The sequence below is a fragment of the Pantherophis guttatus genome, chromosome 1 (genome assembly GCF_059756535.1).
Source record: "Pantherophis guttatus breed Tessera chromosome 1, ASM5975653v1, whole genome shotgun sequence".
Lineage (NCBI taxonomy): Eukaryota > Metazoa > Chordata > Lepidosauria > Squamata > Colubridae > Pantherophis > Pantherophis guttatus.
The window spans coordinates 67744264-67766748 of NC_142063.1; the positions used below are offsets into that span (position 1 = coordinate 67744264).

General features: G+C 37.0%; 1 protein-coding gene across 2 annotated transcripts in view; it reads right to left on the reverse strand.

Annotated features, from left to right (window-relative positions):
• The window catches only part of RMDN3 (regulator of microtubule dynamics 3), a 32459-nt gene extending 12470 nt beyond the window's left edge, over positions 1-19989 (reverse strand). The window contains exons 1-10 of one of the 2 annotated variants that reach the window (XM_034417844.3): positions 19707-19989; positions 17101-17309; positions 15282-15477; positions 13795-13941; positions 12544-12811; positions 10563-10665; positions 9777-9837; positions 3514-3589; positions 2558-2635; positions 81-179 (exon numbers count right to left, since the gene is read on the reverse strand). In XM_034417844.3, the coding sequence (XP_034273735.1) occupies positions 81-179; positions 2558-2635; positions 3514-3589; positions 9777-9837; positions 10563-10665; positions 12544-12811; positions 13795-13941; positions 15282-15477; positions 17101-17302 (1230 nt within the window). In that variant the 5' untranslated portion in view covers positions 17303-17309; positions 19707-19989. Of the gene's footprint in view, positions 1-80; positions 180-2557; positions 2636-3513; positions 3590-9776; positions 9838-10562; positions 10666-12543; positions 12812-13794; positions 13942-15281; positions 15478-17100; positions 17310-19602 lie in introns of both variants that reach the window. The other variant, XM_034417845.3, reaches the window with a different exon arrangement.
• Between the last annotated feature and the right edge of the window lie 2496 nt (positions 19990-22485).

A 22485-nucleotide genomic window follows, 5' to 3' on the forward strand; every position in this document is an offset into this window, starting at 1 on the left:
TCTAACTTTAGTATCTTTTACTTAAGGCTTCTGCAAGACTATTGTAACTAATCAGTTTGAGTTTTGTTCAGTCTAAATACCTTTAAGAAGTTTTGCAGTGCATCTTGGACAGTGGCTAAGGGAGGTTCTTCATATAAAGCAGAAGCAGTTTTCCTTTCCAGCCATCCCAAATGAGCAACCTACAGAAAAACAATTAAATAAATTTCATAAAACTTGGTAAGCAACCTGCTTCACTTTTATTTAGCAGAGGGCATATTTTTTTTAACCTCAAAAAATTCTAAAGGTGATGGCAAGTTTGTTTGAAAGTATGCCAGCACATTTAACAAAGTGTTCAAAGTATTTCTTTAAGCCATACTGTATATTTTTTTAAATGCACAGAAGTGGATACCTATGTCTCAACACTTAACAAGAACTGCCACATGTGTAAGAATGGATTGGGCCACTACTTCCTCCTGCTAACAATCATTTGTTCAAGAGGTTAAATATCAAGTCTACCTTCCTTCTCTAACATATAGCAAATATGTGGGCAATATACGCTCCTTTTAATCAAAGTTAAAGTCATACTGAAATTCTGCTTTTTATATGCATGTCCAGAACTGAAAATGATAGTAGTGGTTTTCATTTTTTGTTCCTTTGAACAATATAAAGAAGATGATATGCTTTTATGTAATAAATGCCATATTTATTTGCAATAAAAGGGCAGAAGAAAAATGTATGTAAAGGATTTTACAAATACACTGCATGCAAAAGCCCTGGAGTTCTCGGTAAGATCTTAATCATATCCATATGTTTTCAAAAGACAGGAGGTGATTGTTTTTATGGAGCAAAAGCAGAGAAAAGTATAAGCATAAAGCTGTAAAAAATATTTTAAAAAATTTTTAAACGATCAAAACATTGAGGCTCAAAACTGTCTAGGATTTTTGCTTTCTCATCGCTTGAAAGACTTGCTTTCATCAAATATTGTTTTACTCTTTTTGCATTTAATTAGCAAAAAAAGAGAAAATAGTAATCAATTATCAGAAATATTGCTAATTCAAAATGCGCAAATAATACATAGGAATAAAAAATACTACAAAACCATCCACCATGGCAAAAAAAACCCCACCCTACTTTCACAAACATTTTTTTAATTCTTAAACATTGCAAATAAGAATTACTAAAATGTTTATCAGAAGTGGCTGCTTATGGCTTACATCAATTTCAACACACACAATATAAAATTGTAAAAATATTTACTATACCATATAGTAAATTTATATGCAATTTATATAAAGTAAATATTGGTAGAAAACAGCAATCAAGATGAGTAGAAATAGTGCATCATTTCATTATATATCTCACTGTCATCTGACATATTTGATTTTCATCTATTTGTAAAATTAATATTGTATTTGGGTAATACATTTATTTGCATATAACTATATTTCACTCATATTTATGTAGATTTGTGCTTTGTTCCAGAATATGTATTTGGCTCTTAAACTTGTTTAAGTCAGCAAACTTTAAATCATGTATCATTACTGAGTGAAGCATGTTTTTGCCAATAATTAAGATTTTATTTAATTTTTTTAAGTGATTTAGATGTTTTTGGAACCCTGAACATTGACAGATTATGAGACAAGTGAGTGTTAATGTGTTATCATCATCAAGCACCGAACATTCATACTGCACACTGCAACGGCTACAATTTAACTTTTCTTCAACTGTTTGCTATGATGCATCACTTCAGTGTTGTATCACGTGGCCAATTACAAGACAAAGAAGATTTTTTTAAAAGACACTACATATAAAGCAGGGGTGAAATGCTCCCGGTTCGGACCGGATAGCTCAATCTGGTAGCAATGGAGGCAGGTGGTTCGGAGAACCGGTAGCAAAAATCACTGCCCCCCCCATTGCCCAGCTGAGCCGCGCAATCATCAGAGCCTTTTTTTTTTACTTTTAAAAGCATTTTTTCTACAACCTCTTTGGCCGAAAAAATGCTTCTAAAAGTAAATAAAAAAGGCTCTGATGATCGCGTGGCTCAGCTGGGATCATCAGAGGCTTTAAAAAAAAAAAAAAAAAAAAGAAAGCCCCAGCAAGTCAGCTGGGATCATCAGAGGCTTTAAAAGCATTCAGCCGAAGAGGTTGTAGAAAAAATGGTTTTAAAAGTAAAAAGTAAAAAAAAAAAGTTGGCCACGCCCACTCAGTCATATTACCCACCACCACCAAGCCACGCCCACAGAACCGGTAGTAACAAATTTTACATTTCACCACTGATATAAAGGTTTTTCCTTTATATGCCAAAACTAGGTTGCAACATTTGTGACACTGACGCCCTATTGGTGCAGAACTACCCATATCTATAACATGGCAAATTCAAATAATTGAACCTTCAATGAAACTGAACACTTCTGTGATAATTCTATCAGTAGCTAACAATTGATTACCAATTGCAGACATTTAATACAAAACTTCCCTAAGGCATTTGTTCTTTTATTTTCTGCATGCAGGCAAAATTATTTAGTATGATGGCTTCGGATTAAAAAAACAAAAACCCATAGAGATGAAAATAATTTACCTGGTAACACCACCGACCTAGGAGATAATAAGATATCGGATCATCTGGTTTCAGAGCAATGGCTTCATCAATATGTTTCTAAAGAAAAAGCAAAACAAAACCACACAGGCAAAAGAGTCGTTTCGTTTGCAATAAATTAGGAAATAACATTCAAAAGATGAAATTCAGTACAAGCATTCAAGAATTTCAGGCAGAATTGGTTACTAAATTAAAGCAATTGTTCTAGCAAATATAGTACTATAGCACTTGCTAATGCCCTAGTCTACGCTGAAGATGAAATACAAACATTTTTCTCAAATTGTCTCTTACACTCCGTTAAGAGAAAGGAAGTTATTTTCAGACTTCCAGGGAAGAAATGGTGGACTGAAGAAGGCTCTGTGAATAGTAGAGTTTAAGGCTGTGTCAGAATGAAGAGTTGTCAAGACTGGTTCTTCCTTCAATAATTTCTTTCCAAACAAAGAGTGCTCCAGATCAGGGGTCTCCAACCTTGGCAACTTTAAGCCTGGAGGACTTCAAAGCTTTGCTGGGTGGGAAATTCTGGGAGTTCAAGTCCTCCAGGCTTAAAATTGCCAAGGTTAGAGACCCCTGCCCCAGATAGCTCATTTTATTGCCTTGTCCATAGCTGTCTGATTCACATATATATAACTTTCACATATGTGCAGTTTGGGCAAGACAAGAACAGGATGGGATGTATGTTGGAATTTTTTGATGTAAAATATTGACTAAAGTTGTAAATCAAAATCATCACATACATTAATTTTTCAAGTAAACCATGATTATAATCAATCAGTAATATTCTTATTCCACTATTCATTCTTATTCCACTATTGGAGTCTTTCCTACAAGCCCCCCAAGCTTTGGTCAAGATGTATCCTCACTTTCTTCCCTGGAGTAAAAAAGCCCATTGAATTATGCAGTAAAAAAATCTTTTGAATATAAAAGGCAGTCCTACCTACCTTAAAGGCATGTCCAGCTTGAATGCGCTTTTGTATGCTTTCATGTTCTGAACACTGACCACACAGAATTGCATACCTAGAAATTACAACAAACTTCATCATTAGTACAGTTATGGTTTTGTATTTATTTTTCTGGCATAGAGGTGCTTAATCTAAACCTAATATCCTCTTTACAGAAATAGAGACATCCTATCTATCATTTTGATGGATGGACACCAGTCACTAAAATGTAAGGTTACTACAATTTCCTTATTTAGTAAAAAGAACACAGCAGAAAATTGGTAGAAGTAGTTACATTACAGATAACCTTCAATGTTTATTTATTTATTTGTTGAATTTTTATGCCACCCATCTCCCCTGTAAAGTGACTCAGGGTGGCTTATGTGTTATAAAACAAATAGAAAAAATAATTAAAATTCTAAAACATTAAAACTATCCAGATTATGATACTAAAAACTATACTGAAACCAGAACTGGGAATGGGGATGAGGTCTTCTTAAAAAGGTAAAGGTTCCCTTCGCACATATGTGCTAGTTGTTCCCGACTCTAGGGGACGGTGCTTATCTCCATTTCAAAGCCAAAGAGCCAGCGCTGTCGGAAGACATCTCCGTGGTCATGTGGTTGGCATGACTCAATGCCAAAGGCACATGGAACGCTGTTACCTTCCCACCAAAGGTGGTCCCTATTTGTCTACTTGCATTTTTTACGTGCTTTTGAACTGCTAGGTTGGCAGAAGCTGGGACAAGTAATGGGAGCTCACCCTGTTATCTGGGATACGAACTGCTGAACTGCCAACCTTTCGATGGACAAGCTCAGTGTCTTAGCCACTGAGCCACCGCGTCCCTGAGGTCTTCTTAACCCGTCAATTATCTCCAGTGGTGAACGCCCCTCTCAGAACCCCAGGCAACTAGCAAAGCTACATTTTAATGCTCTTCTGGAATGATTTTTGTTATCACAATTTCTTTTATATGAAGGAAAATAATCTCTACCAGTAGTAGATGTTCTACATAATTTGATCAATGTAATGAAGGAAACATAAATAAGTCTGATATCTGAAGATAAAGTGACAATTGGTTTATCAAGGTAAATCAATAGCCGAAGAGGTTGTAGAAAAAAATGCTTTTAAAAGCCCCTGTCAATCCCAACTGAGTTGCCTGATCATCAGAGGCTTTTAAAAGCATTTCTTTTACAATCTCTTCGGCCAAAGAGATTGTAGAAAAAATGCTTTTAAAAGTTAAAAAAAAAAAAGTTGGCCATGCCCACCCAGTCACATTACCCACCACCACCACCAAGCCACGCCCGGACTGGTAGTAACAAATTTTACATTTCACCACTGACACACAGTATTGTCACATGAAATTGTAGAATGTTGTTTGGATTGTCAAGAAGGAGGAGCTGCATTCCAGAGGAGCAAGAGACAGCGACATTTAGATAGTTTGGTTGGGAGGAAGGGAGGTCAAGGCAGTCCTCCATAGAAATTCTCAGAGTATACCTTTAAGGATAATCGTTTGCTTTAGTTGGGCAACATTTCTGTCTATAAGTGAAGAACAATAAGGGAAGCTGCTTTGAAGTTGTTCAGTGTGTCTTTCTTGGTTTTTGGAGCATGACACATAACAACATGGCTACTGAAGCTGCATTGGCTACCAGTTCGTTTTCTCACTGTCATCACCTAAAAACTCCATGTGACTTTTGGGCTGGGTATCTTAGAAACTTTCCATCCCAAGTAAATTCAGTCCACCTGATGTGTGGATGAAGAGACAGCTCCTGCCAAAGATCTCCTCCTATTAGCAGGTACTACTGAGGCACAGAAACAGACATTCTTGGAGACTGCAATACTTCCTTCCTTTAGGAAAGCTTATCTCAGATGCTAGAATAGCTCACACATTCCAGAGAATTATTGAATCCTGGCTATTTCCAAGAGACCTCTCGAGATGAACAACTAAAACAACTATGTGGCAGTGGTGGCATTGTTATTTTACTGCTTTGTGGCTTATTTTATTGTATTATTAGCTATACTGCCCTTTGAACTTATCTATACATGTCTTAGCATTCTGGAATATGGTGCTTTACCAATAATAAATACATAACTAAACCAATAAGCAAGAAGAATTGAATAGGATAAAGAGTAAGGGAAGTAACACTGACAAAAATACACAAGAATTGTTAGCTAGATAAAGGAATATGTGTGAAACATTATTTAAATCCTGGAAAAAGGTAAAGTTTGCAGGAAGTATAAGAAAGAGGAAAATGAAGCACAACTTGGCAAAAATCTGTTACTAAAGCCAATCTCAAAGTGTAGTTGTGGTCTTCCTATGGAGCTGTTTCCTATTGAGCTATTTTCTGGTATGATCTACCTAGTGTAACTGTCAACAGTGCTTCAGTAGCGGCAGTTTTGTGAAATATTTTCTACCTCAAAGCTACAATCTTACATGTATTCAGGAGTAAGCCCAGTGAAACTCAGTCAGGTTCAAGCATAGAATCAGGCTGCAGGCTCACTTTTTCTTTCTTTTTCTATTCCTGTTTTGAGATACCAGGCCAAGCCAGGAAACCAGGAAGTGTCAAACAAAAGTAAAACCCATACTCTGCATAGTAACAGCAAGGGAAATCTGGGACAACAAAATGAATCAGCTTCATGGGCTAACAAAGTCAATACCACACATTCTCCCACTGGTTCAGATAAAATTTCACTTCTTGGGAAATAAACTGGAAAGATATTTAAAGTTTCATTAGTCTTGTCTTTCTTTCCTCCCCTGCTGCTATCCCACAGCATAAGACTGATGGTTCAGATCTTGGAGCAATGCCGTGGGTCTCCAAAGCGAACAGATTCTCATGAACTTTGGCCAGCTGAAAAAACAGAATCAGTCACCTAGGACTGTAAGGAGATACACAGTCTTGTCTAAATCAGACCTCATGGTGAACTATATATCTTGCTTGCTTTTTTTTTTTTTTTTTTTTACAAAACAGAATATTTATATCCCATTCTTTTAGCCAACAGGTGGCTGGCTAACCATGTAGAAGTATTTAAAATAAAGCTAAATATTAAATCGCAAAATAAAATTATAGAAGTTTTTTTTATTATAGTAAGACTATTCAAATGCAGAATTAGCAACCCCCAAACCAGGTTTTGGGCAGTTAAAAAGCAACACAATGCAATGCAGAAGGCCATGAACGAAAAACATAGCTGATCTTATCTGGCTACTTCTTAGCCAAAAATATATTCATCATGAGTATATTCCAAATTTAAATGATTTTTAGTGTCTATTTTTATTCATTACGCAACTGAACAGCTCTTCAAAATGCACAAAATACTTTTCCAATGTGTGTGCTGAGTACTATAAATAATTCTCTGGAGTAACTGGCTGAGTACACAGAGAAACCAAATTGGCTTTTATGACACTTTTGGACTAAAAGTCATAATTTATACAATTTTGAGGCCTCCTCCCTTTTTTGTTCCTATATTTAGTATCCTATTTTTTAAATTTTCCCCAGGAAATGTAGTGCTTGAAGAATCAACAACTGAAAGCTATGGAAGATACACCCTGAGAACTTTTCCATTTGCGATTCAGCCAGATTTCCAGAGTTAGAATTATAATAATAATTTGTTTTCATTCATGTCTAAAATTTGTTAATATTCTATTTCAGACTGTTAACCATCTTGAGAGCCCCGAGGGTAGAAAGGCAGTTCATAAACTGGGTTTCAGCAAGAGATTCTTGTTTGGAACATAAAGAGAACACTGGTTTTAAATAAGCCTGGATTTTCATAGGAAAGCCAGTGCTGAGGAATAGAGAGGAGCAGGCTGACTTATCACTTGCTTCAGAAGATTGGAACTTTACACCTAAAAGCAGACCATAGAATGGCTGAACCGACGAAACTGCAACATCTGTTAGAGAAGGCTTATTTCTTTTACATTCTTTGTAACTACATCACAGTAGGCTTTTGATAGTTGAAGATCAACAATGACACAAAGTCTGAAAATCTCAACAGAGCAACCCACTATAAAAATGGCACAGATAAAACAAATAAAACAGGAATGAATAGAAGAAGAAAGAAAAAAAAAAGGGGGGGGGGAGCCACAAAAGTTTCCAGCCCATTTACTTTGTTATGTGATTTTTCTTCTCTCTCTCTCTGTATGACATTTCCTATGCAGGAACCAACACAGATGTCTATAGTCTGGAGGTTTTATCAGAATCATGAAATATGCATTGTGATGCAAGCTCTATCTTTTCTTATCTCACACCTTTCATTGCCCACATTTCATCATCACAACATTTGATTGTTTTGCCATGGATCCAGTCACTTTTTAATGAAAAGGACATTATAAAATGGAGTGGCAAACTACAGATGAATGAGAAACATGATTTTCCAACTTCCTTGTTTGTGTAGATGTGTCAAGGACAGTAATTTCTAAGCACTTACAAGGACACCAGAATCAACACCCAATTCCAACATGGAGCCCAGAATGACATCATGACTAAGAGTATAGGAAACCATAGGCAGAAGACCCTGTTCAAGGTCCTGGGGACCAGGTGTGTTCTCACCCATCCTTCCAGTGAATTGAATATGACTAAAAAGAATAGGAAGAGTATTGCAAATGAATGATCGGCTATGGACAAGGTATTGGTTTTGTTTCTGGAATCATTGTCTGAGTTACCTAGATGATGGAGCCCTGGGATGCTATTTGTACTTCAGTAAGATTGTCAAAAACTGCCCTTAGCCAAAGTATCATCAGCTTAAACAGAAAGGCTTCTGTCTATATATTAAAGTTCAGATTATGAAAATCAAACAAGATGATTTTCAAATATGTCAATAGTAATAAATAAAAACTGACGCCAGTTCTGGGGATTATCTCCAGAATCAATATCATCATCATCATCTACTAAACCTACATGCTGCCTTTCCCAGCAACTCTGAGCATTTACAGTTGTTAAAATATTTAAGAAAAAGATTAATATATTTTAAATTCAAATTCACAAAAATATAAGGATATTATTTAGAAGCAATTCAGCCCTGGGAGGCTTAAAGTGCTGCAGTGTTTCTAAATAAACATCTCTATTCTTCTAAAGCAATACGTCTCTAGAACTCCATTTAGCCTGAAGGCCAGCTCAGTCTTTTTGTACTGCAGTCAACTTTGTAAGCTTTCAGTAAATATTTTGAAAATAACATGAATAACCTGATGTTGTTACATCTGCATCTTCTTCTCTCAAGAGATTAGTAAAATCCCATAATGTTCTAGCTGAACTTCCAGCTCTTCTTAAAACATCAATGTCTGAAGCCAAAGCAAATATGCAATCTCCCATTTTGGTTTTTAAATCAGACAGTAAGTTTTTAAGGAATGCAAAAGCTACAGACATCCTAACATAGAAAGGGAATTCATTTCTTTCCCCTCTTGCTAGCTTTGAGAACGTACATATTGACAATTCAGCAAATTAGGCAACTGCTATGTATTTCAGAGTTGTCCCAGAGTTTTGATCCCTTTTGTATGTTTCTCTTTCTAAACTACCTGATTAAACATTACAACTAATATAGTATCTTATATAAAAATCAGCTACCAGACTTGTTTGAAGACACATTTCTCATGTGTTGCATTGCACAAAAGGAACATTGCATTTAGAAATAATATCTGGTACAAGTAGTTCTTGTTTACTGACAATTGGGACCAGCAATTTCTATCACTAAATGACCTGGTTTAGTTTTTCTTCACCTTTCCTTTGCCCTACTCCTCTGCCCTTTGGAAAGCTCACTCGGATACTGAGATAATCAGTAAGAGGTGAATTAATGTACTAATATTACATTCATTGGAGAGGAAGGAATTACAACAGAGTAAGCAGGCACACAATGGGGAATACTAAAGTAATGTGTGGCTCCCAACCCAAAGATACAAATGGAGATCATGCAATTTTGGGGCTTACGATTGGTTGCCAAGTGCCCAGATTGCAATCACATGACTGTGAAGATGCTGGGATGGCCAGAACTGAGGACTGAGTCACTATCATTTATTCAATGCCATCGTAACTTCAAATGGTCACTGAGTGAATGGTTATAGGTAGAGGACTAGCAGAAATAATAATCAGGACTATCAGTGAACTCAGAGACTCTTCTGCCAAATGAATAAATATTCACTGGAGGAGGGTAATTTCATCTTGCATAATTTAGAATACATAATTTAGAATACTCTTGATCTGGGCTGCATTCCAGTTAAAGGGTTTTTTTTTCTAAATAGCTTTTCTCTTCCCTTATCTATATAAAGTAAATAATTACATACCATTGGTGACAATCAGCATTTTGATCTCCTAACTGCAGAGCCATTTCGGCCTCTTCTTTGCCTGCAATATAACCCAATTTTTGTCAAAGGGAGGTTTAACATTGTATAAAATCTTACATATTTATTACCTAATGCTGGTGTGTGTGTGTGTGTGTGTCATATACAATGCCCAAAAATCTGTATGTTTTGCAGTGTGCTACTTTAGCAAATAATATCTACCGTATAAGGATTTAGCCATCATTATAGCTGTCAAAGCCACAAGAATCCTGCTGCTTTCTACTGAAGTCAAATTCTTTGGTTTCAAACTTTGCTTTTAACATGTATAAAACTATCGAGAGAAAATATTGAATTTAGGCAAAATTCAGCTTGCAGAAGAGCTGGGATTTTGATTTAAGTACAAAATATACACAATTTCTATTATGAGAAACAATTGGCCAATTAATGGAGACAGCATAAGAAGCAAAGGAAGCTGGATGACTATGAGATAATCGTATGTTCAGAAATCTGAAAAGCTGCCTACAGATTGGCCAAGAATCAAAAATGTGAGCTAGGACAAATATACAATATATTTGAGTAAAGATAACCGTAGCATTGTGAATCAATATTGTTTTCTGTTTATCCAAACTCTTTTCAATCTACCCGTTTTTAATGTAATCTATTGTTTTTATAACAACACGAATAAACTTCAGTAAAATGTTGTTTCCAGAAAATGTTTTCCAGGTTAGGTGAATAACTGTCTGGTTGAATTTAACTGGTAAAAAAAAATTCACTAAAGTTTCTTCTTACCATCGCATGCATACGATTTCTTCTCCTCTGTGTCTTCTGTGATTTCACATATATCACTGTAAGCTCGGGCCAGACGCCAAAGGAAATCCTGCTTGTCACCATACTGTAGACAGAATGAATACCAATTTATATCTTTGCATTTCATTTCTTCTAGATTAAGGTAAATGGCACTTATACCATACAGCAGTCGTGGCTAACCTTTTTGCCATCGCGTGCCAAACCTGGGGGGAGCGTGGAGTGTGTGTCACATGTGTGCCCACACCCATAATTTTATGTGCCCTACCCCCACGCGTGCGTGCGCAGCCCCCCCACAAAACCCCCGCTTTTGGCACGTGATGGCCCAGTGGGCCCGGTAGGCCCATTTTTTTCTCTCCCCAGGCTCCAGAGGCTTTCTAGGAGCCTGGGGAGGGCAAAAATGGCCTTCCCCACCCCCTCGGAGGCCCTCTGGAGTCCGGGCCCGTTCGTTGACTTCCAGTGGGCCCAGAAGGCCCAAAAATCAGCTAGCCGGTACGCACATGCACGCCGGAGCTGAGCTCGTGTGCCCACTGATATGGCTATGCGTGTCACCTGTGGCACACGTGCCATAGGTTCGCCATCATGGCCATATAGCATAGTTTCAGGGCTAAATTATAATGCTTTGCGAAGATTTATATTAAAAGGTAGACTTTGTAAAATCAATAATTTAAAAAAAAACTCTTCCACTTGTTTGAAGTATAAAAACATGCTGGGCTCTTTTATATCAAATATAAGAGAAAAGTAGAATTATTCCAGTTTCTGGGTGAGGACTGGCTTTCTGGATAAGGAATGGTGGCAGTTGAAACTCTCTGTGAGCAGCTCCCCCAGCGAGGATAGCACTGTGGTGAAACTGCCAACCAGGAGCCAGGTTCTGGCTGATGAAAATCTCTCCAAAGAGAAGGAGAGATCTGGGGATCACCTACTTGTTCTTGAAAGAACTGTTACTCATGAGGCAACCACAGGGATTTAGTTTCTCGTGGTCAAACACTAATTGAGCAGGTTGAGAGATGAGGGAACTACAATGTGCCCTTAAGCCCTGTGCGGCCTTATGACCAGCAGAAGCCCTGCTTTCTTAAACATCTTAATAATTAATTACTTTACAATCTAAGAGAAAGATTCCAAAAGGCAAATGGAAGATGAGACTCTTATTTTTGAAATTACAAATGGGAAAAATATTTAGTGGATTTTGATTTAAAAACAAAAAGCTTAACATGTTTGTGATCCAAGTAAGCTTTAAACGGATAAATTTTTTAAAAAACTTAAAAAACACATTTTAAAAATGTGATTATAAAAAAAAACCAGAAGAATTTTTTTCCCCTGACAAAGTATCTTTTAAAATAGCAAAATTAATTAGGCTAAAAGACCAGACTCCCTTTGTGTGAATGCTGATTGTTTATTTAAGGAAATAAATAATTTGTGCATTTTACAAAACAAAAAGATAAGGATAATACAGATGTAATTGTACTTAAGGAAATTCCATAGAGGAAGAAAAGAAATTGAAGGTGAGACTCCTTCTCTATAAACAAATCTGGGATTATTATCCTAAGTAGTTAACTATTTTTCTTGTTTATATTATAAAATGTAACATATAGCCTTTTTGGAAATATAAAACAAGCTTGGATAAATAACTTTGCAGAATAATCTTTAGTGGGAAAAAAGTTTGATGACAGCTTTGCTATTGACATAGAGATGTTCAAATTTCACTTTTATCAGCCTTAGAATATTTACTATTAAATTATTTAATATACAAGAAACAAATGTACTTCAATGCTCTTAAATTAAGCCAAGTCTCAGCCACACTGAGGATTCTAATTGCTTACAAGAGCAATGGTTAGTTTGCATTTAGTTGCTTGGACTCATTATTGATGTGGTTTAGGTAGGACTTTGCACAACACCTGTATTCTTCGCTGCATGTTAATTCACACACATTCCCCCCTTCCCCCCAGAATAAGCAATTAAGAGTTACCACAAGTTTATTGTTAAGCAGTAGTTGGAAACCTTCTTTCTTCTCCTGGTCAGTCCCTCTGTGTGAGCTATCGGCTTGGTGCAGTAACTGAGCAAGCTCTTCTTCTGAAGCAGTGTCCAAACTCAGCCCTGCTTCATCTTCATTTTCAAGGTCCAAGGAATCTCTTCTCCCAGTTCTAACTGTTTCACAGCTGATTTCATCTTCTCCTTCATCACTCTCTTTATCAGATTCCCTATCATAATCTGATTCTGCATTGGCCGTAGTATAGCTTTAAAGAAAACACAGTATTTATACTTCCGTGTCAAGCACATGCAGAATTTAAAAATCAAGTAACCAATGTCTAAATTCATATTCAACAATAAGCCATAACTTGGGGAATTCACAGCGAGTAAGCAGTGTGTCCCACTCATTCTAATTGGCTTCTACCACTTTAATATACCATTAAACTAACAAGAAAAGTTAATATTATTTGAATTTTGGTTCTTGGCTTTTTGCATTTCTTAAATAAAGATAGTAAACCAAGGCATGCTCCTGGTTTATAATCCTGGCATCTTAAAGAGCAAGTGAGTAACTCAGTTTGAAAGTCCATTAAATTTTCAGATGTTGGCCCAAGGAGAAAGAGCCAATGGGCACAAATATGTGGCATATATAAACATGTAACTGATTCAGTCGTCAAGTCTTTTGGAAACTCATAGCTTACCCTGTATGGAAATGTAGCTAATATGTCAAAGGTAAACCTAAAGATATTAAGTACTAATTACCTCAAAACCTGACTTGGAACTATTATTTCTGCGCCACTACATGCATACTCGATTACCACTCTGATACCCATTGAATATATGACAAAGATGTATCAGAAAAAAAACACCTAAAATATTAGGGTTCCTTCCTTAATATTAAATGTTTATATTAACATTAATCTTAAAAGACAGTTTGATGTAGGTTAGAGACAGTGAATTAGAAACTGGGAGACTAAGATTTGTAGTCCTGCCTTAAGCACAAAGCCACCTGGTAGCTTTGGACTGTTCACTCTCTCTGTCCTAGGAAGGAGGCAAGGGCAAGCCACTTCCACAAATGCTGCTTAAATTATCCAGATTGAGTCAATGAGAAAAAAACCCTCCTCATAATTCTCATTTTCATCCTTACCCTTGATGTTTTGACAGCAAATGCAAACTGTCTACTGTTGCCTTTATCTCCTGATCAGCCAAATTAAACTTAACTATTCCTTGCTCTAAACTAAAAGTTCCTTACCCCCCCTCACTTTCTCCATCGTCTGTGTTGCCAGCTCCTGAACTGGCTGTGAAATATATTGAGCTGGATCCTGTGGAATCGCTTCTTTCTCTGGGATATATAAAACGCCTCCGCCGAATAACCTTTTGGCTTTCTTCTAGATGGGACCTGCAAAGTTAGAGATAGTTGGCATAAAACACAATGAAACTTTATAATAATTGATAGTCCATTTCTTTTTGCCTACCAAAACAATTTTTGTTGTTCCGTTTAATACAATTCAAAATGAGTCCAATTCCAAAATAGATATATATATACAGTATATACAAAAAAAATGTATGCTCTGCTATTTATCCTTCAAAAATTGGAACATAACTTACAAAATATAAATTATTAAAATGTATTTATAAAAGTTAAGATACCTATAAAATGACCATAGTGAGCAAATAAAATTAAACAGGAAGGGCACATGCTTACATGAAAAAAAAAATCTTCAATTGGCAGAAAACAAATATAGGAAACATGATCTAACCTATTGGGACAGGTTGCTACCACCGAGAAAAACCTTTTGAATATTCTAGGAAAATAGTCTCTGAATATTTTTTACAATAATAATTTGTCTTCATGACTGTATTCTCATTATACTATGGAAAGAATTGCTCCCCAAAAATGTTGATCATGGATTAAAAGCATGTCATCTATTCTCTGAGCCTCTTGAGCATTAGATAAAATCTAGCTTTTGCTCAGACTCTGTGACATGTTATACTTGTATCATGAGTTGGAAACTCCCTGGAGATCATGCTCTGCATTTCATAAACATATTCATCATCTGAAAGTTAGTTAATTTAAGTAAAGTAGGTCATTTGCAATTCTACACTTTTCTGAACAGAAAAAAAAATTGAGGGGAATAACTTCTTCAAGTTTCTTCAGGGAAATAAACATTCTCCAATAACTTCCCAAAGGCATAGTAATGACACGACGATTGCAACAGGAAAAGCCCAATGGGAAGCATTACTTCATGGTTTTGCCCCTAAAAATGTAAGTGAAACATAAGAAGCAAAGAAGCAGGCAGACATCCAAATAAAAGAAAGGATAAGAACAAAAAGCTGAATTCAGCAAAGGCTATTAAACCCAACATTATTTGGAAACTTGTTGTTTCAGATTAAAATTGCACGTACAGCTTTAAAAGAAAAAACGTTGCCTCTTTTACACATCCTTTCTCTTAGAAAAGAGAGTCTCCTATTTCTTACACTGCTACAAAATGAAGCAATAATTGTAACTGATACAACAGTTTGTTTTGACATTCAGAATAATTAGGTTGTTCTTTCTTCTGCTAAAAAATAAAAATGAAGCTATATACAAAGGGAGCATCAGTGAGGTTACACTAAAAAACTAGCTGTTCTGCAGATAACAGCAAGAGTAATCCTAGTGATCTCACACAAATCTTGACCAATAGTCTCTGGTACCTGGAATCTTCTGTAGCCTGGAATCTGGGAAAAACAGATACACACCTGACTTCTCCAATAATTTCTCCAGCTAAACTCTGTAGGCTGTTCCGTAATTCTTGCACCTCATGTCGCAACTCTATAAGGCTTCTGAGCACAAAATCAAGACGGTTTAAGACTTCAGCCTGCTCTTCGTGTGTTAGAAGAGATGTATATGGAACGCTATCACCACCCTCCACTGGTTCTGGTCTCATCCATGGAACTAGCATGAGAAAAATAATTACCAAAAAGTTACTTCATCTGTACTGCACAAAATTGCGGCTAGTAGTTACTTTAAAAACTTTTAGATATGTGGACAAAACACAGAGCTGCATACATGCATTTGATCGATTGGCCCTGAATTCTAATTTTATATCGTTCTTTTTTTAATCTACTGTAAACAAATATCAGTTTAAATTTCTGTGTGACATACTTCTGGGGCTGATGGGGTACAAATACCTCTGTATTAGATTAGTATAGGGACAGCATAGGGTTCCTGTTCATATACTGACTGACGCATTCTGAGGAGGATCTCTTGGCATGCTGATGGAACTTGTTGCAAAGCTGGCACAGGAGCTTCCCTGGATATTAGTCCTGAGGGACCTTAATTTTCATGCCATAGGAAGAGTATTTGGCAGGGCTCAGATTTTCCACAGTGACCATGGACTGTCCTAAGCAATCCTGAAAGCTATTGAATCTTCTCTTTATTTAGGAGGATTTGTGTTGGCCATTGAGAGTCATTACACTGATATTGTGAGTACCACACTGATTACTAATACATTTCTAAATGGCTTGGCTCCTAGGTTCTGGTACTATCACTTTCTACAAGTAGAACTGACCTGACCTGTCCTACATGTTTGTCCAAGAAGGAATGCTGTACGTTGCTGTTCTTATATGCTAAGGAGCCCAGAGAAGCTGTTTCATAGCTAGTGGGCATTGCCTTATGGAGCACCTTCTTCTAAAGAGCAGATTAGCAACAACTGGCTTTACTTCAGAAATCAGTCAAAAATCATTATTTTTTCTAAAATGAATTCTTATATCTATTTTGCTTATTTTCACAATACTTTTATTATGTTTTAGTTATACAATTTTATGCTTTTAGGCATATTAATTACCAAAAGTCTTGGGACTCATTCAAGCAGCAAGAAAGGAACCAATTTCAGAGATAGATACAGACATCTCACACAGAGACCCAGAGAAATGGGCCTGAACTGAGAAATCAGAGCCCAACTCTAGCTTTTGGAATGTATCTTATAATAATTCTGATAATACTGATACAAGTTAGTATCTCAGTAAATAGACTTTATTTTTCTGGCAAGTGGCATGGAAGAAGAATATGCATTAAAGATATAAATAGAAATGCTTTGTTACAGTTCTAATTCTATAAAAAAAAAGTCCTGTTTGCACTGTTGAAATTATTTTAAAATAATCAGAATAGAATTCATGATTTCATTTAGGAGAACAAAGGGATTGTGGTCTCAAATCATATCTACGCTGGAATTAAGCAAAATAATATGGAGCACTGGCACTGAGTTTCAAATTCAATGAGGAATAATGATCTAATATAATCTCTTACTACCAATTTGGTCTCATGGTTAAAACACCAGGGTAGAAACCAGGAGACTGTGGGTTCTTGCCTGCCTTAGGCATGAACAACATCAGGCTCAGGTGAGAAGTCAGCCATGAATTCCTGTCACAATTAATGAATCAACACATAGTTGATCCCTAAAAAAAGCGGCCCCTGCACTTATGGGAAAAATGTTAGGAAGAAAAATATATCTTATTACTCTGCGTAAGTACAGTCTTGAATAACTAAAAATGCAAAATAAATTATTCATCAACTTACCCTGATTATAAGGCTGAAGGGTTTCTGCCTGTTCATGAACATACATAGCATTTTGCTGACAATGTACAACTGGATATATTGAGTTGTTTTTCTGACTGGGCTTCTTTCTCTTCTGTTTGTAGAAATAAAAGATGAGACCTATTCCTGCAGCTGCTCCAAGAACTATACCAAGTCCCACACGAATGACCCCTGATTTGGACATGACTCATCTGCAGTAAATTAAATAGAAAGAAATTAGCTCATGCAGGACAAATACCTACATCATATCATATTAACAGTAAACCATCTGAAGCAAAAATTACTCTTAAATATTTTTAAGAACAGCACATGGCAACATAAATGTCATTGTCTCACTATACTTGACAGCATATTGCTTTAAAAAATAATAGTAAGTACAGTAGTACTTGTACAATAGTAAGTACAATAATGCTTTGTAGACTCAATAGCAATTCCTTGCTTAATTTCACTAGAGTTAGATTTTTTTTTCTGAGAAAGTATCAGAACATTTCTTTAAAATGTAGACTTTACTTACATAATTGCTTGAAGACACAGGAGATAATTTAAAGACCCTGGATACTGAAAATAATGTGACTAGGCACTCCCCAACATGTACCACTTCTGGAAAGTTCTGTATTACCTGATTTTTGCAAACTGGAACCTGACCAAGCATCTTCTCCCTAAACCAAACTTACAAATTTCTCAAGGGATGCTGACAAATGGATAAAAATGAAAGCCTCCACCTTAAGGCTCTTGTGGGTTTTGCTGCCCATCTTAAGGTTCACTCTGCTATATTCATCATTATGTCTAGTCTTATGAAAAGAAGGACTGGGGGTGACATGATAGCAGTGTTCCGATATCTCAGGGGTTGCCACAAAGAAGAGGGAGTCAACCCAAAGAACCTGAGGGTAGGACAAGAAGCAATGGGTGGAAACTAATCAAGGAGAGAAGCAAGTTAGAACTAAGGAGAAATTTCCTGACAGTTAGAACAATTAATCAGTGGAACAACTTGCCTCCAGAAGTTGTGAATGCTCCAACACTGGAAATTTTTAAGATGTTGGATAACCATTTATCTGAAGTGGTGTAGGGTTTCCTGCCTAAGCAGGGGGTTGGACTAGAAAACTTCCAAGGTCCCTTCCAACTTTGTTGAATTATTATTTATTTATTTATTTTATTTATTTATTTTAATTTTTATACCGCCCTTCTCCCGCAGGACTCAGGGCGGTGCACAGCCAAAATAAAACATAGTATACAAAATTTAAAAACAAGTTAAAAACAATTAAATAATTTTGGCCCAAATAATTTAAAACAACCCAATTAAAACCGAATCAATTAAAACTGAGAGGATGGGATCAAGCCAGCCCGGCTTGATCCTATTAATTATCTATATCCCCTATTGCTTTGGATCCATGTAATAACACAATTATTTTCCACACCTTGAAAATTATATGTCTTATAGAAACAGTTGCATGAAGTCCAATTTATGTACGGTAAGTCAGGTTTTATATACAACCTTGGAAGCCTCTGCACAAGAATGGGACCATCCAATTAAAAAGTTTTATGCACTTCCCTACAGTACGAAATGACAAGCAGAGCAACCACTTTAATATTTCCACTTCAAAAAGGGATGCAAGACCTATCCTCAGAGTTTGCAACCCTTTTAAAGAACAGCATTCATATTTTTGTTTGCAGGCCAAGTTTTCTTAATGAAACCAATGGTACACATGGTGTCACATGGTGGAGTATATTGCCCTTTTCTACGGTCAATGCTCATAGACAAAATCTATCTATGTTGTCACTTGGCGCCGAAAACGATTTGATGACACACACACAATCAATCAATCATGCTCAATACAATCTTGTGAAACAAGGGGCTTCAACAATTGGATTCCTTGCGTCTGGCGTGGCAGGGAACGAAACGTGAACAGTCCCAGTCCCCCAATATGTTTTGACATGGCAATTCAGACCTTGCCCACGCGGCTTAGGAGAAGTGAAACTCAAAGAAGCCGCTAGCATGGAATCACCTTTCGCTTCTTAAATTGGAAGGAAACCTGCCAACACCCACCGCACCCACCCGGTGACTTAAGAGATAGCGGGAAATAGCGCAGTGTGGCACTCGCTTTCGAGCAAAGCGGAGCGCACGTGTCGGGGGAATCGCTGGCACCCAGCGCCTTTCCAAAGCGTTTGGTTCTGCATTTCCAAGGAAGAGGGAGGAGCCGTGTCAGCCTGTTCACACGCTGAGAAACAAGGTGTCTCATACCAAAGGTGCTTTTTTTTTTCAAGAGGCAACTGGACTTTGTGTTTTTTCTTTGAAAGTTGCCTCTTGAAAAAGCACCTTTGGGACAACCGTGACCTGGATGACTGAGAATCTCCATAGACAACGTGTCCCATGTCGCCTTCGAGACGGATCGCGTTATTCGCCCCCCAGAACCCATGCCTTTCTGCCCAACAAACGCAGAAACGGTTTATCGCAGTGCAATCCCCATGAACCTCAGTGAGATTTACGTCCGGAAGCAGAGCCGCATAAAAAGGGCCTCGTGGAGAGATAAAGCCAGCAGAGTCAAGCCAAGCGAAGGGGAGCTACCAAACAAAACAAGCGGGACTCTCACCGCGTAATTTAAGTATTCCCAGCACCGCTTCGCTTCCTGCGTGGTAGGTTCTCAAGCGGCCACCGTCCACCGCGTTTTTCCCCCCTTCACCTTCCTGCTCTGAAGCCGCACTGCTCCCTTCCCCATAGTCGCGTTACAATGAGATCATTGCCCTGCCCCGCTGTTGCGCTTCGCCTTTCAACTTTGCCCGGCTCTTGACAAGCCAGTTTTTTCGTCTGGGTATAAAAAAAAAAAAGAAAAATTAATGGCGCGGAGAATTGACGCAAGGACACGCCTCTATTTCGTAAATCCGTTTGTTTCAAAGCACGTGCCTAAGGAGCCAATGAGGAAGAAAGGAGAAAGTGGGAAGGGCGGGAGAAGTGAATGTGCTAAATCTATACCCGCAGCCTTTGCCTTCACTTTGTAGCTTTTATTTATACACTTACACTTTTGCATTACTGTACCTGTATTTAGGGCTAACTTAATACCCGCAGATTTATGAAGGCCTGTGTTGAATTTGAGCAGCTGGTCTGCAGCTAATGAAAACATAGGTCTTTCCATACTGTTAAGTCAGAAAAGGTGCTAACAGATTCCTATATTTGAAGGAGGAAGAGTTTTTACATAAGACCACTTGATCACATCAGATGTCCACTTCAAGTTTAATTAAATAATAAGGTATCTCCAAATTGGGAAACCTACCTTTAATAATTTATGCAAGGTGATCTGCCTCACTGCAATGGTTTCATTATATATATTCTCCCCTCTGTGAGTTGTATGTTTCTTTTTTAACTCTGGGTACCAGAGGCCTGGGTGTTTTAAGGATTCTACATAGTATCTTAGCTGCTTCTAGCACTACTTTCCCAACTTGGGAGTCACAGCCCCAAGTGCTCCTGCTGCCACTGACCTTTATTTTCCACATCCTTTCTAGTTCCTCCTTCAGGCTATGGTACTTTTCCCATCTTCTCAAAGATCTTCCCATCTTTTTCTTCCTGATGTTTATTTATTAGATTTTTATTCCATATTTATTACATTATAAGTAACTCAAGGTGGTGAACATATATTGCAATAAAAATCTAAGTAAACTTTTGGCTTTCACCAAATATTTGAACAAATATGCAGGTTGGTGTATACCCAATCAGGATCTCTGAAACAATTACCGTACACTTCTTAACATAAACAATAAAATTGGACAGTGGTATCATGCACAACTTGCTTTACAATTCTATGGCCAAAAGAAAGGTGGAAAAAATAGAATTACTGCCTGTGTATAAAACACATTTTAGCTTTGTTTTGAATGAATAAATAAATAAACATTTATTTGCAATCAATATGTATCAGTATTCCAGGCAGAAGAAGAACATCATGGCTTCAAAACCTAAGGGACTGGTTTGGACAAAACTCAGCAGCACTTTTTCATATGGCTGTTGACAAAAATAGGATTGCCAACATGATCACCAATGTCTGATGATGGACATGGCACAAGAAGAAGAAGATGATGTATCAGTGTGAGTGTGTGCCCTCTCCATCAATTGATAGGGTGAGGGTTGGAAGACAGAAGGCACAAGTGATAATAAATGTAGCATCCCACCTCACAGGGTTGTTGTGAGGAAAATAGGAGGAGGAAGAAGCATTATGTATATCTGAGTAAGAAGTTTCCTTTATAATGTTCAATGTAGTATTTAGCACAGTGCTTTCCAAACCTTTTTCGTCATTACACGAAAACCACTTTTTACCAATGTAGATAAAACATTTTAAGTCATTGTAAGAATTGTAGAGAAGGATTTTGTGTGTCATTACTGCCCCCACCCAATAAATCCCTACTTTCATCCTATTTTGGATAATTTATCCAGGTTTGTGAAGCACTGATTTAGATGTGACTGAGGCAAATAAAATACATGTCATGAGGTAAAAATTTTTGACTCTTCTACTTGTGCTACATATTTTTATTTTTGAAAGATTTTCTCATTACCAAATAATAGTTGCTTTAAAAATGGTTTTGTTTCATGCTCAAAGCCACAGTTTAAAATTGAGCATTCCATTTAGTGCTATTAGAAATCTTGTTTTGGTCTGTCAGGTCTTGCTGGTGATGCAGGATCATTTGGTGAAAGCAAGTAGAATAGATTTCATTAGATAGACCTGTAGAGCTGAATGGGAAAAGGAAATGATTCTGAGGCCAAGGCTTCAGATTGTTATTTGTTGTCCTTTTGTTATCGGTGCAGGAATAATAGAGGATCAAGGCTGTGGGAGTTTACAGTTAGGTCTTAAAGGATATTAAAGATCATATCTAGACCAATAAATCATAGCTTGGGTTTTACTGCTAGAATTTGGATAGACTTGCTAGCACATCTGCGTTTGTGAAAGTAATATCAAAACATACATAAAATTAAACCATATCCCTGTTTTCATGATCCTTGTGGATTTCTTATAAAATTCTTGCCATTAGAATGCAGGATTTCTAGTAAATCAAGTGTGTTTTGCAGATAGGTATGCATAAAGTTAGTTTTAAGCTATTCTGGATCTAAAATTTGAGAGGCTGGCATTATGACCTCAAAGAATTCTCACAAAGTGAGACAAAACATGTATACTTAGAATAACCTTGTTTATTAACCTTAGAATAACATTTTTTTGAACTTGTATTTTTTCCAACATCTCTGGGTGACATATCTATTGGATAATGTGTGATATACCTTAAAAGTATGGACTGTGCACAAGTTTTAAACAATCCACTCCCTGTTGTTGCTTCAGTCAGATCCACAAATGCCTTTCTGCATTTCTATAAAATAAACAAGATAGTTTCTCT